Source organism: Rhineura floridana, chromosome 6 (assembly GCF_030035675.1).
Source record: "Rhineura floridana isolate rRhiFlo1 chromosome 6, rRhiFlo1.hap2, whole genome shotgun sequence".
Lineage (NCBI taxonomy): Eukaryota > Metazoa > Chordata > Lepidosauria > Squamata > Rhineuridae > Rhineura > Rhineura floridana.
The window spans coordinates 7,318,632-7,336,336 of NC_084485.1; the positions used below are offsets into that span (position 1 = coordinate 7,318,632).

At 39.7% G+C, this 17,705-nt stretch overlaps 1 protein-coding gene across 1 annotated transcript in view; it reads left to right on the forward strand.

Annotated features, from left to right (window-relative positions):
* The window catches only part of LOC133387003 (rab-3A-interacting protein-like), a 30,283-nt gene that overhangs the window by 5,012 nt on the left and 7,566 nt on the right, over nucleotides 1-17,705 (forward strand). Inside the window, exons 2-6 of the mRNA XM_061630890.1 lie at nucleotides 9,052-9,327; nucleotides 9,483-9,744; nucleotides 14,051-14,146; nucleotides 14,714-14,791; nucleotides 17,345-17,548. Coding sequence (XP_061486874.1) covers nucleotides 9,052-9,327; nucleotides 9,483-9,744; nucleotides 14,051-14,146; nucleotides 14,714-14,791; nucleotides 17,345-17,548 — 916 coding nt within the window. The remainder of the gene's footprint in view (nucleotides 1-9,051; nucleotides 9,328-9,482; nucleotides 9,745-14,050; nucleotides 14,147-14,713; nucleotides 14,792-17,344; nucleotides 17,549-17,705) is intronic.

The following is a 17,705-nucleotide window of genomic DNA, read 5'->3' on the forward strand; positions in this document are numbered from 1 at the left end:
GAAGGTCCAGAAAAAAAATGGATTTTTTTTTTTAAATCCCCATTTCCCCCCAAAAAATGGAAAAAAAGGAAACAGAACAACAACCACCCTCCTGTTTTTCCCCTGAATTTTTCTGGTTTTTTTGCACACTTTCACATTTCTATTTCTGATATATAAATTAACATTCTGATGTACTGAAAAAATTAATAATATATATCTGGAATGGTCATTATTTTTTTTAAAAGTTCCAATGTATATATTAAATAGAATATGATGTCATAGTCTCTTCCTATTATTTGATTTTAAAGAGTTTTATTTTAGAAACTTAAAAGGTTGCGTGACTTTAGGATGCAGATGGAAGATTACTAGTTGGAATGCTCCATCATGACAAAAGCACCCCACCTGCAGAAAGCTATCTGAAGGAGAAATGATCCAGCCTGGTCTCCTCAATGATTCCTCTGTTTCATATGTCGGGAAAATATTAAAGTGTACATTTCTTTCTCTTACCTTACCATTGTATTCGGAAGTGGTACCCTCTTAAAGAGGGTTCTGTTACATGCATTTTCTGAAAGTGTGGACAGGCTCCTTGCTTGCATGTTGTTATCTTTGGATCACTATGTCTATCACTCCAATGCCTGGTGCTTACCAAACTAATGCCCATAACATAATTTAATAGGCACTTATCCAGAAATTATACAGAGACCAGTCCAAAACTGTTTGTATTCAGAGCCTCTTTCATTTAGTTTATTTCAGGTTTTGGCAAAATTGAGACTGAATCATGTTTTAAGGCATCTTCAGGGGCTAATAGATTGTTTAAGTAAACCTTGAGTGATGTGCTATCATTTTCACCTTGTTTATAGAACTAAAACATAAATACACTTTAAATGGCAGTTTGTTTTTGAAAGGTTTTTACAACTTTCTGTCACTGTTTTAATTGGGATTTAAATAGTGAATTTCCTTGTTTCTTAGAATGTCTCCACGCATGAGGCTTAAACCGGCTTTTCTGTGAGAATGTAAAACTACCCTGGCAATAACAGACACCATATTTCTCTTCTGCCCTGCATTAATGGTGTTGACATATGACACAACTCTCTCTGCAGAAGTTCTAAGGTCCTTTTTACTTAAGAAATCCCAAGGCCAAAGTAAGAATGTAATGTTCAGTAGCAACACAAGGCATTTTTTAAAAAAATCAGAATGTGCCCAAAACTGCTTCTTGTATCCATTTTTTTGGGTTGCATCAAAGTGTAAATCGCTCCTCCTTATAGGTAATTTTGGTTACAGGATTGTAGTCAAAATGGGGCCACCGAAGCGAGAGGGAATGATTGCCTGTTTCCCAAAAGTACAAAAAAGATTTAAGAAGAAATACGCTAAGCCCCCCCCCCAAAAAAAACCCCAGCTTAATTCAGACTGAGCATGCTGAGTGGACTTGGAGGGACAAATGGAAAAGGGGGAGGGAATGTAATGGAGTATCCTGGAAGAGGACATGACTTGGTGAAGCAGACTTGCTGAAACAGAGTCAGCATGGCTTCTGCAAGGGAAAGTCCTGTCTCAGTAACCTATTAGAATTCTTTGAGAGTGTCAACAGGCATATAGATAGAGGTGATCCAGTGGACATAGTGTACTTAGACTTTCAAAAAGCGTTTGACAAGGTACCTCACCAAAGGCTTCTGAGGAAGCTTAGCAGTCATGGAATAAGAGGAGAGGTCCTCTTGTGGATAAGGAATTGGTTAAGAAGCAGAAAGCAGAGAGTAGGAATAAACGGACAGTTCTCCCAATGGAGGGCTGTAGAAAGTGGAGTCCCTCAAGGATCGGTATTGGGACCTGTACTTTTCAACTTGTTCATTAATGACCTAGAATTAGGAGTGAGCAGTGAAGTGGCCAAGTTTGCTGACGACACTAAATTGTTCAGGGTTGTTAAAACAAAAAGGGATTGCGAAGAGCTCCAAAAAGACCTCTCCAAACTGAGTGAATGGGCGGGAAAATGGCAAATGCAATTCAATATAAACAAGTGTAAAATTATGCATATTGGAGCAAAAAATCTGAATTTCACATATACGCTCATGGGGTCTGAACTGGCGGTGACCGACCAGGAGAGAGACCTCGGGGTTGTAGTGGACAGCACGATGAAAATGTCGACCCAGTGTGCGGCAGCTGTGAAAAAGGCAAATTCCATGCTAGCGATAATTAGGAAAGGTATTGAAAATAAAACAGCCGATATCATAATGCCGTTGTATAAATCTATGGTGCGGCCGCATTTGGAATACTGTGTACAGTTCTGGTCGCCTCATCTCAAAAAGGATATTATAGAGTTGGAAAAGGTTCAGAAGAGGGCAACCAGAATGATCAAGGGGATGGAGCGACTCCCTTACGAGGAAAGGTTGCAGCATTTGGGGCTTTTTAGTTTAGAGAAAAGGCGGGTCAGAGGAGACATGATAGAAGTGTATAAAATTATGCATGGCATTGAGAAAGTGGATAGAGAAAAGTTCTTCTCCCTCTCATAATAATAGAACTCGTGGACATTCAAAGAAGCTGAATGTTGGAAGATTCAGGACAGACAAAAGGAAGTACTTCTTTACTCAGCGCATAGTTAAACTATGGAATTTGCTCCCACAAGATGCAGTAATGGCCACCAGCTTGGATGGCTTTAAAAGAAGATTAGACAAATTCATGGAGGACAGGGCTATCAATGGCTACTAGCCGTGATGGCTGTGCTCTGCCACCCTAGTCAGAGGCAGCATGCTTCTGAAAACCAGTTGCCGGAAGCCTCAGGAGGGGAGAGTGTTCTTGCACTCGGGTCCTGCTTGCGGGCTTCCCCCAGGCACCTGGTTGGCCACTGTGAGAACAGGATGCTGGACTAGATGGGCCACTGGCCTGATCCAGCAGGCTCTTCTTATGTTCTTAAGCAGACGTTTTGCTGCATTTGTACTTTATGATTTCATCTTTTCACAACTAAGGACATTGCAGTCTACTTACATTAATTAATGCTATAGAAACACCAAATACTAGGATCAGATTGTGTTTAATCTGACCTGCTTGGATGTCATTGTAAACCATAGTTTCTTATTAGTTTATTATGGCAGGAACAATCTGTACCAATTTGGGCTTGCATGCTCCCCCTCACTTATCCTCCTCTGGCATGGCTGCGAAGAGGAAATAAAAAGCTTCTCTTTTTTAGATTAACCACAGTTTAGCATTTTATCCAAACTAAATAAACTTTTTAACCCATGATTTTGAAGTTGGCTTGTTTCGAATAAACCATCGTTCAACCTTACAAACTGAATAATCATGATGATATTCGAATCAGCTTAATGCTGCTTTTTTGTGAAGATAAAATGAATATCTTAAGATGCCTGCCCCTCAAACTGTACTGTTTGCACTGCTACAATTTACAATCTGTACTGTCACAATAGTCCTGTTACAGTAGTTTTGGAGTAGTTCTTTTCCCTCACTATTTGTTTTGCTGGCAGCTGAATTAGAACAATGCATAGCTGTAAAATACAGATACAGGTTTATGTGCAATGCTGTGTCTAGAAACATTAAATCATTACTGTAATTTGTTTACATCCTCTTCAGTGTCAGTTATGTACATTCCAAATCCTTTGTCTAAATGCAGCTGTCTCTGTTGTTGAAAATGCCTGAAGCCTCAATATGTGCTTGATGGGAGAGGAGAACGGAGAGGAGAAGTTGCATCAGGTGGCAGCTAACTCTCTTGGGCCCCATACGCTAGAAGGGTTTGGATTACTGGCTATATAAAATAAAGCTTTCGAAGTGCAGTGTCTTGGGAGGCTTTGATCATAATAATCTTTATTTTATGTACTGATTATTATTAAAGATATTTATAAGCTGTTTTTTTAGGAAGAAAGCCTGACTGAATACAGTGGGATTTCACTTCTGAGTAAATGTGCATAGAATTGTGCTGTAAGGAAGTATTTGCCTCTAAATAATATTTTGCATGACACATGCACAACCATGACGATATCTGAGCTGTTGGGTTTGGGCCAGTTTTGTCTTTAAACCTTCAGGGTGATAAATTGTCTTGCAGTTTCCAGCTCACGTAAGTTCTGTATATTTGAGTTGTGATTTATAGAAATATGTCTTTTCAAGTAGACTATACAGAAAACTGAGGTTCAGACACGAATACAAAACAGGATTCATTTTAACAAGTATAAGAAGCTTTAATACTCATTTGTGTAGGCACTGAGAAATGGGGAACCCTGTATGTCTGCCTTTGTGAAATGTAGTAGAACATTGTTTCTGTTGTAGACTAGAATGAAAAGTGTTGATACAATTTCACCATGAAGCAGTGTGCTGTACATTACTTTGGTAGTTTTACCCTCTGCCCCTTTGTCCTTGTCTGCCTAAGTGGACTTAGTGTGGTACAAAAACTGAGCATTTTACAGTTAAGCACAACTGTAGAAGTGCATCTTTTTAAAATGAGGTATGCAGGTTTGTTGAAACTGTAGGTTTAGACTTGCTTCTTCCTTCCAAAGCAAACATTTGAGATTGGATTGGATGTATTTGGTTATACCTGTAGAAAACCAGCAGGACTACCAGGAAGTCCCTGTTTACTGCACAGACTTGGTGGGGGGTTTCTTGGCAGAACACTTTGGAAGTCAGGAGATGCATCATTCCATAGAAAATTACAGTGTTTCTTTTGTGTTCATGTTTCTAGGGTTATTTTCTTGACAGCCAAGCTGGAGTACAGTTGTCAGGGTAGTAATTTACTGCGCACGACATCTGCATGCAGAGTATGTAACAGGAGTGAGATTAACATTTTGAACAGAACTAAGACACAGTATACTTTTGAAAAAAATTAATAAATGACTGAAATATATTTTAAGTTTTTACCTTAATATTAGTAAGCAGCGAAGTCTCCCCGTTTTCTTTTTTAACAAACATATATTTGCCATAGTGGTAACTTTTACAATTTGTCCTGCTTAAAAGTAGCTGGAAGGTCATTGCTATCACTAAATAGTTCTCCTATTTTTGGTTTAAGCATACTACTTTTATTAGTATTTTATGTATTGGTTATATTAGTATCCTATCCTTTCTGTAAGGATCTCAGAGTCTCATCTTGCCTTAATAGCATCCTTGTGAGGTAGGTTGTCCAAAGGCACCAGTGGACTTTATGGCTAAACAGGGATGTGAATCTGGGTTTCCCAACCCAGCACTCCAGCTACTGCACTATGTTGATTCCCCACACTGGTGTTATGTTGTTACATCAGTGAGGGCACATGTGTTTCCCAAATCTGCCTTTCTCTCTCTTTTCCTTTTGCTGTTTTCATACTATAACAACTTCTCTTCCCATACTGCTGCTGAGTGCTACAGAACTGAAACATAAGTGCAGGAATAAGTATTGGCCACCAAGAAGTTGCAGATTTTTAAAAAATATGGGCTCAAAAATCCTAATCTGTTGGTACTTTTATCTTGGAATATCAGTTTCTAAAAATATCTTATATCTGACATGATACAGTCTTCCTGCAGATATTTTAAACCTCAGTGCATATGGGGAATTGCTTGTTTCAAAACAACCGTGCTTTTTGATTTCTCTACCAGAATGGAGTAAAAACCAATGATATCTGTTATGTGAATTAGATAATTTCCTTTTTTTAAAAATAAATAAATACAACCCCCCTTTTAAAATAATAGTCTGGTTAAAATAAAAGATGAATACAAGCACTGAATAGTGATGCTAGGTTGGGCCCAAAGCCCATCTGCTAATCCAGCATTCTGTTATCACAGTTGCCTATGGGAAACCCATAAGGAGGCCATGAGGGCAATACCCTCCTGCTGTTGTTCCCCCAGTGACTGCCAGGTATTCATCGAAATGCTGCCTCTGATTATAGAGGCAGTATATAGGCATTATAATTGGAGCCACGATACCTTCAACGAATTTGTCTAATCCACTAGACAAAGTCCAGAGTTTAACTACATCATGTCTATACACAGCATTCCATGTGTAGTCACATCATAAAGGCGTTATGATATTGGCCATTTTTATTGTTGACTTTAACAGTGTTTAGCAATATGCTCCTCAAATTATTTTTTGCATCTTTTATTGTCTGCTCATATGGCTTTTGCCAAAGTTTGTCCTGTTTTGCTCTCATTTGGACAAGACTTCCGTTTTCTGAAGGAAGCCTTCTTGCCCCTAGCAGCTTCCTTCGGCCTGTTAACCATGCTGGCATCTTCTTCGCCTTGGTAGGACCTTTCCTCATATGTGGTATACCTTCTAGCTGTGCTTCTGTTGTGGTTTTGAATAGGTCCAAATACTCTGGAATGATCTGGCCTTCTTCCCTTTCAACATCCTTTTTACCAACCCCCTCACTTTTTTACTTTTGAAGTCAAATGTGTTGGAGATTCTTGGCTGTGTTGGAGGTCCTTCGCAACTGTCCAGACACATATTTTGAATGTGATAGTACTGTTTCCAATATGTTTAACAGCACTTTCCAGGTCATGGGTGTTACTTAAGATTTGGTTATTCTGGGCCTTGGTATGCCTGAGAGAGCATCCACTTCAGCAGACTGTAGAGCAGCCATGATGGACTAAAAGGGATGACAAGAATAGAAAAATTGAACTTTGTACTTTGTGCAGGCAGGAACTTTTTGCTGAATTTTGCTAATAGTTATGTGGGACTTTGGCATCTTGAGATTATGATGACCTAATAAGGTTAAAGAAAACATCGTGCCATCAGCCTAGTAGGATGCTAAAGAATGTGAGAAGAATTGCCATAGACACAGAATTATAAGTGTTTGGAATGTTTCAAAAGAATGTGCTAGAATGTGTCAGGGTGAACATGACCTTGTGGAGGAAGTGGTGGAGCAGCAGGGGTTGCAGTTGCATTTTCCCTCAAAGATATTATGGATTGGGGTCCCAATCCCCCTAAACAGATTGTGGATATTCATAATCTAAATTTTAAATACATTTGCCTACATGAGTAATGAAATTGTCATAAAAGGTGAGAAATTATCTTGGTCTGTAGTTCCTGACTGGTATAAAGGTGTTCGACAAATCATTCTGTCGTTATGCTTGGTACCTATCTTATTCTTCACATGCTGTCACCCAGCTGAACACAAAAGGATCCTTGCCACAGCTCTGGCTGGGTAACTATGAACTTTATTTCAATATGTTAGGACACTTATTTAGGTCATGCTGTGGAACTTAGAAATTCTGTTTAGTATGTGGTCTGGACAATGTTAGGAGACCAAATTTTCCGTTAGGATTGGTATTACACTTTGAATGAAGCATTGTAAATTGATTCGTTTTGGCTACAATCTTGAGTCTGTAATCTTTGCTTTACCCTTTGGCCCACTGGGATGTTAATGAGCAAATTTGAACCCTGACTAGATGACCAAATTAACAAAGTTCAAGGCTGCTTCTGTTCTGATTGGTTTCATGACCAACTGTTCTAAGACACAGTAATTTAGGCTATCTAGAAATGTTACCTCTCGCAACGGAGTGTACCCAGTATGTATAAGAGTAATTGAAGCCATTCATCACTACAATACTTCCTCCTTTGGATGCCTCATTGATTTCCTTCTCCATCCCAGGATCAACCTGAGTATTTTGGTCAGGGGACTGATGATATGGCCCTCATCTTAAAACGGTTTGTGGACATGGTGTTGTCACCCGCAGCAGTTCTATGGAAGAGTCTGTCTGTATATGTCATTTGATATACAGAGTGGTACTGTCCATAGAATGCCCTACTCCCTGTCCTTTCTAAAGAGCAGGGGTGGACAACCTGTGGCCCTCCAGATATTGGATTACAGTTCCCATAATCACTGACCATTGGCCATGTTGGCTGGGGCTGATGGGACAGCAACATCTGTGGGGCCACAGATTGCCCTCCTGTAGAGTTCTCTCCATCCCACCAGTTCCATTGTGTCCACTATGTTTATATTCTCCTTTTAAAAAAAAAAAGTATTTCAGCTTGCTCATATAGTACTTGGCGTGTAGCGCTAGCAAATGCACATGTATATATGATATCCCTCTGCAAATGTCTCTAGAATGTGCTTTTCTCCCTACAGCCCTTCTGTCTCTTCAACTGCCTGTCATGTCCCCCTAACCTTATTAAACTGAATCAGTGGGCGTCACCTTGAGCTCCTTTCTGTGTAATGAAGATAACTATGGGGAAAATCTTCGTGCATTATAAATATGGCATAGTACTATAATGTCGTGTTTGATCCTTTTAGTTTCTGAGTGTCATATACATTGATGACTCAGTATGAAAATTTGGGATATCCAATGTTAGTCATAATTAGAGTAGGCTCAATGAAATCAATGGACTTAAGTAACTTATTTCAGTAGGTCTACTCTGAGTATGACTTAGTTGGCTATCACCCAGTGTAGCTATAGCTAACTACACCATTTGCCTCTCATTTCCTAAGTGCGATCTCAATTAAACAAGCAATCAGTTATGTGAACATGCATATTAAATAGGCCATTAGAGTGTGTGTTCAGTAAAATGAACATAGGAGAAAACAATATACTTTTAATTATGTCCTCTTAGTTTTTGTAAATGCATAACTAAACCTTTGAATATCAATGTGTTCATTTACATCCTCCTGCGGAAGTTAAAGAAAGCGGAGTAATGCTTGATTACTTTCTTAGGCTGTTAGTCTCTTCTTCCACCTCAAAATAAAATATGTGATTGGAGCCGCAGTTGACAGAACTAGCAAAATGAGAATTTCTACTCTAATGTAAAGCAAGCATGGCTTGGATGCTAACTTTCCTTGTGAATAGAGTTCCAGCTGATGGAACTGGGCTTTCCTGCTCCTCCTCCTATCTGCCTGCATGCCCATCTGCTTCTGGGCCTTGAAGGATATTGGGAATGGAGTGAGGTGTGATGCAGGAAGACTGCAGATGGAGGAGTTGGCAGAAATGGCCTCTCTTGTGTGAATGGAGGATCCAAGCCTTTGTCTTCTAATGGCTTCAACTTACTTAGCCCCAGAATATGTGTGTAATGTTTGATTCCTTAACCTCAGCATGGTTGGGTATGTTTCTTGCTTGTATGAAGTTCAGGGATGGGTGACATAGTACAGTACAGTAATTCAAACATTCTTTGTCTTATTTTAGGACATCATGTGATGAATCTTTTACTATGGCCAATGACACTTTGGAAGGTTTTCATGAAGTGAATCTAGCATCACCCACTACTCCAGATCTTTTAGGAGTGAATGAATCTAACACTTCTGACCAAACTACCTCACCTACTGTGATCTACCGGCTTCATCCCTCAGCTGTGTGCTCCACGCCTATTCAGCCGAGTGCCCTGGATGTTTCTGATCTTCCTACACAACCTGTCTATTCATCTCCCAGGCACCTAAATTGTGCCGAAACATCAGGTATCAGGTTGGTTGTGAGAAACTTCTATTGCTGATCTAAACAAGCTTTGCAATGAGTTACTTTATTATTATGTGTGTCTCTGTGTGTTTTGGATTTCAAAGCAGTATTCTACTTTTTATGCAGCAATAAATTGCTAAAATATATATGCCCTTTTCTTTCAGCATCAATGTTACAGAAACTGTACCTTGTTCTACCTCGGGACTCCAGGGTGGGTCGTCCAAATACAATAATTCTAGAAAGGAATGCAGTAATGCAGAGAGAGAATTTTTGCAGGGAGCAACGGTAACAGACTCCATTGAAGGAAGTGATGATGTTTTGGGGCTGAGCACAGATAGTCTGTCTCGCATGCGGAGCCCATCGGTACTGGAAGTGAGAGAAAAGGGCTATGAAAGATTGAAAGAGGAACTTGCTAAAGCTCAGAGGGTAAGATTAATTTATATTGTATATTTTGCAGTTCTGTGCAAGTGCAATTTAGTGGTGGAACAAGATTCAGCATCCTGAAAATCCTGGATTTCATCCATTCCCACCTCTCATTACAAAACAACAAAATACTCCCTGCCAGAAAACTTCTGTACTTCTTTATTTATTCTGAACGTTATTGGTATATTAGCAATTGTTCATGAAGCACCCAACAAAAATAAAACGGGCAAAATCAGGCCATCAGTTTGGCAAAAGATCTAAAATAAAACCAGACGGATCTCCACACTTCAGTCTTGGTAAAGAGACCTTACACTCAAAAGTTGTGGTGGGGAAAAAAATATTTGCTTGACTTTGGAAGGAAGCAAGCAACAAGGCCATATGCAAAGCTCTCCCATGGAGGCTTGTAATATTGTGATGATTACTGTAAATGTCCTGTTCTTTGTGGAATCTAATATTGCATCTGAACAGAGCATCATGTGTAGATGTTGGGGTTAAGTAGGACTTCATATGGAAGACATTCCATGAGATACTCATGGCCCAGAGTGTCAAAACCAGTACCTTTAATGGGCCCCAGAAACAGACTAGTAAGTGGCAGAGATGCTGCTAGATAGGTATAATATGATTCTCTCTGCTTGTGCCATCGAAGGCCAGGCTGCTAAATTTTAAACTAACGGAAATTTCTGAAGGGCAACTGTACATAAAGTCCATTGCAGTAGTCATATCTAGAAGTTACTGATGCAGAGGAACGACAGTGGCCAAGTCTCTGTGATCATAGAGACCGGCAGGAAACTGCATGGGCAATATTTGGTGAAATCTCAAAGGTTGTGGGATAAGATATCAAGATGGCTTTTAGTATTTATGGGGCAGTGGTCCTGTACCACCTTCTCACAAATAGCTGAAACGATCTAAACAATAAATATTTGCTAATTCAGTGATTTATACAGGTTCAAAAACAGCTTTTGGGTACAGGGTGTTTTCAGCATTAAAGTACTTAATTATGAATAGCTGGGTTACAAATAGCCATCTTGCAAAGTTTTCACTGCTCTCTCTTACTTTGTAACAGTTTTCTAAGAAACAGTCCTGTTAAATGCTTCCCCCTGCCCCAACTTTTCTTGATAATTACAAACAGCTATTCAGCCCAAGTCTTTCCATTCAAATGAAGAATATTTTTGCACCAGGATCTTGATGCTATATATTCCTGTTCTGCAATCCTGAATCTGTAACTTGTACTTCTGTTGATTGATTTTAGTTTGAAAAAGCATCTGTAAGTGGATGCAAATCTTTGGTTTTCCTTCTCATAAAAATTACATATGGCCATAGTCACCCTGGGCTCCTGCTGAGAGGAAGGGCTGGATGTAAATCAAATAATAAATAAATAAACAAACAAATAAACAAGTCAGATGTAGAAATGCTGTACATTACAGGCATTGGTGTCTTAGTAAAAGGCAAAGGTGTCCCCGCACTTGTAGTGCGAGTCGTTTCCGACTCTTAGGGTGACGTCTTGCGATGTTTACTAGGCAGACCATATATATGGGGTGGGATTGCCAGTTCCTTCCCCGGCCTTTCTTTCCCCCCCAGCATATGCCGGGTACTCATTGTACCGACCACGGATGGATGGAAGGCTGAGTGGACCTCGACCCCTTTTACCGGAGATTCAACTTCCTCCTTCCGTTGGAATCGAACTCCGGCATCCGTAAAATAGACGTTAGAAGTAACAATCCTCTTGCTTGTGTGTTTGATGTTGGGTTTTTTGCTACTTTGCAGTTCTGCTGAGTTGTATTTGAGTGAGCTTTGCAATCTTTTGATGGAAGGTAATATAATAATGCTGAACAGTATTGCTTGTTGTGATATTACCTTCATCATCCCAAAAGTATCCTTTTACCCTCTTATGGATGGAACTCCTCTCTATTCTGTGAACTTGGAAGTCCTTGTCTTATGCATATCTTCTAACTATTGGCTGCCCCCTAGTGCTGTAAACTGTAATGGCTGTTTGTACCTCTTTATTTACACTGGTAATGGTAGATGAAAATGTTAATGGGCATTTTACTATCCCCCCCCCCATTCTGATTGTCTGCAGAGAGGCAAGAGTTGCTTGGCTGTATTTCCTGTTTTGCCTGAAACTACTGGCTATACACCATTAGTATTTACTATGAAAAGCTGCATTTAGCTGCATTGCGCTTTTTAAATAAGTGCTGTGATGCTATCGATTTTTACTGGTGTTTAAATGTTCTTAAACAGAAATTGAGTGTGACTGGTTCTATGGCTTAGTTGGTTTTTTTTATGGTTGTGAATTGTTTTTTATGATTTTTGTGATTGGTGTGTAATTTTCATGTAGTTTTATAGAAGCTAATTTGTGAGGACATTTGTCCTAAAAAGCACATTATATTTAAAATACAATGTAAATTGTTTCCTGTAAAGTTCCCGATCTAGCAACCTTCACTTATCTGGCATTAAAGGTTCAATTTAATTTAGGTCACTCTGCCTTGATTTGATTTGTTTTGAAAAATAGAATACTTGGATATATAAGTTTGAATAATATGTTTCTATTGTGTGAATAAGTTTTTATTTGAAGAGTAATTTCAGAACAAAATTGTCTGCTCTGATAGATTTTTGCTTGTAGGTTTATAGTTTGTTTTAATAACATTTCTTAATGACTTTATGTGCATAGTGGAAGAGGATTTCAATCTGGCTTGGAGAAAATTAAATCCAGTTTTGGGCCAGGGTGTATAGTTAACTACAGTCTACTCAGGATTTTTGCATTGCATTCTTAAATGGACTTACATTCTTCAGGACATTAATAATTACCTCTTTCTACTGCAGACAATATAAAATGGCATAGTATCCATTATTTGAGATTGTGATCTTTAGCATCTTGATTAAACTCTGCCTCTGCTTTCAGTGAGTGAAAAATAATTTGGGTAGAAGTGTAAAATTACCTCAGGCTAGCTTTATGTTATTTTGCATGTGAACAATGGTATAAAGTGGTACCTGTTGCCTATTCTTTATCCCTTTTCTCCCCAATACCAGGACAATAGCTTGGAGAGTTAATTTTGTTCCAGACTCATGTATAAAAACACTAACATTGTGTATTTCATTGCTAGGCTAAATTTTCAGAAGTTCATGATGAGTGTAATCATTCAGTCCGGATTTCCCAAGTTCAGTAGTAATAAATGGGGGAGTAAAAACCTTTTAAAACTCAGCTATAAACAGCTGGCCTGTATTTTTGTCACAGTTAAGGCTGCAGGCCTATACATACTTACCTAGGAGTAAGTCCCGTTGAATTCAGTGTGGCTTTATTAGTTCTGAGTAGACATATAAAGGATTGCACTGAAAGAAATGGAATACATGGTTTTTTTTAAATGCAAAGACTTACAATATTTTGTTTTTATTTTCAGGTATTGTGCGTGTGCATGGAGTGGGGGAGGGATACATAGATGGACCATTTTAGATTTTGACTAATCTGAAGCCGTACCTAATTCCCTGTGGTGGGTAAGAGTCTCGTGCAAGCAACCAAGCCTGGATGTTTTTTTCCAGAGAATTGGTTCTTTTCCTCCTTGTACCATCAGGCTGGTACAAATTACTAAAATAGGTATCTGTGGGTTAGTAAATCTTTGTACAGGACATGGAATGATGGGCTCAAGTTACAGGAAGCCAGATTTCAGCCGAACATCAGGGAAAACTTCCAGACTGTTAGAGCTGTATAACAATGGAGCCAATTGTCTGAGGAGGTGGTGGGCTCTCCAAGCACTGGAAGCAGCTGGACAGCCACCTGTCGGGTTTGCTTTAACCTGGATTCCTGCACTGAGCAGGGGATTGGACTCAATGGCCTTATAGGCCCCTTCCAACTCTGCTATTCTATGATTCTAGTAAGGTTTCTGTTCCACTGAGAGGTAAGCAAATGCAATAGGGCAGCCATGTGTATTTTAGCAAAGTGTCTGCCCCATTCACATAAAGCAGCGGGGCCCACTTTTTAAAAACATGCAATAGAGCAAGCAAATGAAAGGTGGCAAAAGCCTCTCCTCTCTTGCCTTGCTGCTTCCCATTGCCTCAGGCAGTTTTGTCCCCACCGCTCCTTGCGTCTGGTATCAGAGCTGGGCTGGAAGAAATGTGCTTCAAGAAACAGTGGAGTGAGTTAAATCAGGTGTGAGGAGGTTAGTCCCTCCCTGCACGTCTTGCGTGTGTATTCCATTTCATAATGAACAGAGACACATTGGTAAAATACAGATGGCTACTATGTTGTCTAGTTTGGTTCAGCCTTTACTATTCTGCCAAGTTTGAAAAGTTATAACTCTCAATCAATTTTCCTTAGGAACTGAAACTAAAAGATGAAGAATGTGAGAGACTTTCTAAAGTGCGTGACCAACTTGGACAGGAATTGGAAGAACTTACTGCTAGCCTGTTTGAGGTTTGTTTGACAATTTTGCTGCAGTAATACTCTTTGGAATGGGGTGATTATTTCATGATATACTTGGATGTCCACCCTCCCTTCAAACTGGGAAATTTGGGAAGCAGTTAATTCTTGTGAGCTTTGCATATTAAAAATGAAACAACTTCCTTCACAGGAGTGACTGCAAGCACATCAGATCAAATGTGTATACTGTGAATGAGGTTATGTAGTTAAAATTGCCCAAACCATGCTGCTTCAAATAGCTGGAGGAATAGTACCCATACTGTTGCCTTTTAAAAGTTCATCAGACCGCAGTATAACTGTCTGTCCTGATTGGACCTTGGACTCGTGTATTACATTTCCAACACTATGGTTTGCTTATCTTAAGGCATGGACAACTCCCCTGACAATGCACTTAAGACTTTCAAAAGTAATGTGACAAGCAGCTGCTTGGTCAAACAGCTCCAAAAGGATGTTCCTGTCATATTATTTGTATAAAGGAAAAGACGTCATAGGTACTGTTTTCATATGGCAGGTGATGTGCTGTGCAAAGCATTTTTGCCTCACCAACGTTTGTTTTTATAGGAAGCCCACAAAATGGTGAGAGAAGCTAATATAAAGCAGGCCACAGCTGAAAAACAATTGAAAGAAGCACAAGGAAAAGTGAGTGAGTTGTTAATGTTATGCTTGTGATCCAAAGGGGTTTGTGTGTTGTTGTGTGTGCGTGCACTGCATTTTTCAGAGTTTCTCTAAGAAAACAACACTCTTGGGTTGCCGACTGCTCTTTGAGCTCGTGGAATCAAGCAAGGGGGTTAGATGTCACAACAGTTTAAAGTGGGTTGGGACCCACCAGTGGGCCTTGGGCTACTTTCAGGTGGGCCTCAATGCTACAGACTGTCCTATGCCTCCTACCTGTGCTATAGCCTTTTGGCTGGACCAGTGCTGGCACCAGCAACCCCCCTTGCATGCTAAGCAAGGGTGGCTGGGAGGCAGAAAGTCAAGGGAGAAAGGAGGGAAATCAGATCTTCTTCCTCTGAGGAGGTATTGAAGGAAATTTGAAAGTGAGACAATATTAAATACATACATGCAGACATACACACACTGGGAATCGAAAGGAAAGAGGTAATAGGAAAGGTGTTATAGGAAACAGAAGTGACTGTAAAAGGATGAGGGATGAAATAAACTTGCGAGGGGTATTCAAGGTACAACTTGAGTGTGAATGAAGAATGGAAGAAGAAATTACAGAAGATGTGTAAAAATATTTTGAGAGGCATATGAGGGTGGGAAGGGAAACATATATTAAAAAAGCCCTTTCCACTTGGAGCCCCTGGATCAGCAAATGATGTCTAAAATGGGGGGGGTGAGTTATAGTACCTCCAGAGGAAGTGTGTGTACTTATTTTAAGGGAAGCTTAACTATGGGACCCCTTGCTATAAGGAAAACGCTATGCCATAAATTTAGTAAATTCTAAAGATGGATTAGATTTCCTGTAGAAAATGATGGTTATGGAAACCCCTGCCTCCATCTGACACCATTTAGTGATTGGTGGGCCTCTGTAATTTTCAGCCACGTTAAGTGAGCCCTGGAGGTAGAAAGTTTGAGAACTCCAGGTCTAAAGGAAAGCTCCTACAACTGATCAGTGTAGTTCTAATTTTTTCCCTGGGTCCTCACTTTCAAAGAACAATGCTGTACCAGTCCTCAAGAATTTGTTTCACATTAAAGATTCTCACCTACAAATATATATGCAAATATTTGTTCAACTACATAAACAAAGATATGAGCCAGTTCTTGCTAGAGGCCTAATTTACACTACCCTCTTAGAGTTGTGTCATTTTCCTTTGACTAGTCTGGACTATGTTATAGACTTCAGTTGGAACATTTTTGTCACTTCATTGACTATAATTCTGTTTTTCTAGTTAATGGAGAGCTGAGGTAATGGACTTTGTCGCGTACTTCAAGATATATAATATCCTCAAAGATGAATAATGCCCACAAAGATTAGCTTTTTGTGGTTAGTTTTTTAATTTTATGGCCATGTGGGCCAAATGAAAGAATGGCCATGAGAGGTAAATGTAAAGATCTGGAACTAGAGTATATAAAGTTGATAATTCTTGCTTTTGCGGAAAACAACTTTGCCTGTGCAATCCTGGGACACCCAGGAGTCTTTCTTTCTCCTGGTTATTAACAAACAGGTCTTTCAAGCAGTTCAAAGGGCACTGAATGAAACTCAAAGTTATGGAAGTATGAGAGTGCTTAAGGAATGGTATTGGACACCATTTTATACTAGGGATTCCATTTATGTCCAAGTCAGTTTTGCTGCATAATAAACTTCCTGGTAGAACTACTGAACCCCTCAGCCTCATTGTGCTGTAGGATTTTAATATACTCTTACAGGTGATCTGAAGTCAATGTGTACTACAGTCTTGCCTGTTTTACAGTTGGATTACACTCATAAAAGCTGTTCAGGGCTTATGATGGTCTGCCCTCTGACAAGTTTAAATAGTTTAACACCCCTCTCCCCAGAACTCTGGGATTTACATTAGAATGAAGGCTTGCTTTGTAAACCAGTGCAGTGACATCTAGGTACATTCTCCCTCTGCTTTGGTGACATCTCTTCTAGTTTTGTGGAGGAGTCTTTTAAGTCTGTGAGGCAGCAGGGAAAATGGCTGGAGCATAAGTACCAGAGAATCTCTCGAATCTTGCTGAACGCAGCATGGTACTTGTTTAAAGGGCATCCCTCTGGCAGCAAAGGGTTTTCTTCTCTGCCACCAACATGTTTGCATAGTGCCATCCATCGTATCTGTTAAGAGGCTCTTCTGTGGTGGCCCCCAGCCTCTGGAACTAGCTCATTACTGAGATTTTACTTTCAACCCTGCCAATATTCCATATATTACGCAAGTATATTTTCTTACTCAAAAATGCTCCAGTATACAAAAAACAATACCAAATTTTACCAAGACTGCTAATGTATAGTTGGTATTCTGACTCGGTACCCTTGCATCTGCCTTCTTACTGGTGAGTGAAATCCTGGGTCTCTGGGGCTAGGTACTCTTGTCACTTCATATCGTACTGGCTATGAAATGTAAGCTTGGACCCTGCTTCTTTCCATGAAATATCTTGCCACAAACGCAACTACAATAGAAACTACATTCTTTCCTATGAATGATTTGCCACCTCCAAGTTTGGTCTCCCCTTTTTTAATCTATATTTATTTAGATTGATGTCCTTCAGGCTGAAGTAGCAGCCCTGAAAACATTAGTGCTGTCCACTTCACCAACCTCACCAACAAAAGAGCTTCAATCTAGTGGAAAGACACCCTTCAAAAAAGGTCATACAAGGAACAAGAGTACAAGCAGCGCAATGGGTGTCAGTAACCAGGATCTTGCTATGATGCAGCCAATTGTGAAAGACTGCAAAGAGGTATTTCACGTTTTTTGTATTATAGGTGTACATTGGAACACCTCCAAAGAACTAGGAGAACACTTCTGTACTTGGAAGCTGTCATAAGACAATGCTGTTCATGGAGGCAACAGAATGATGTGGATTCAAGTTTCTCCTCCAAATAACACTTTGTTAA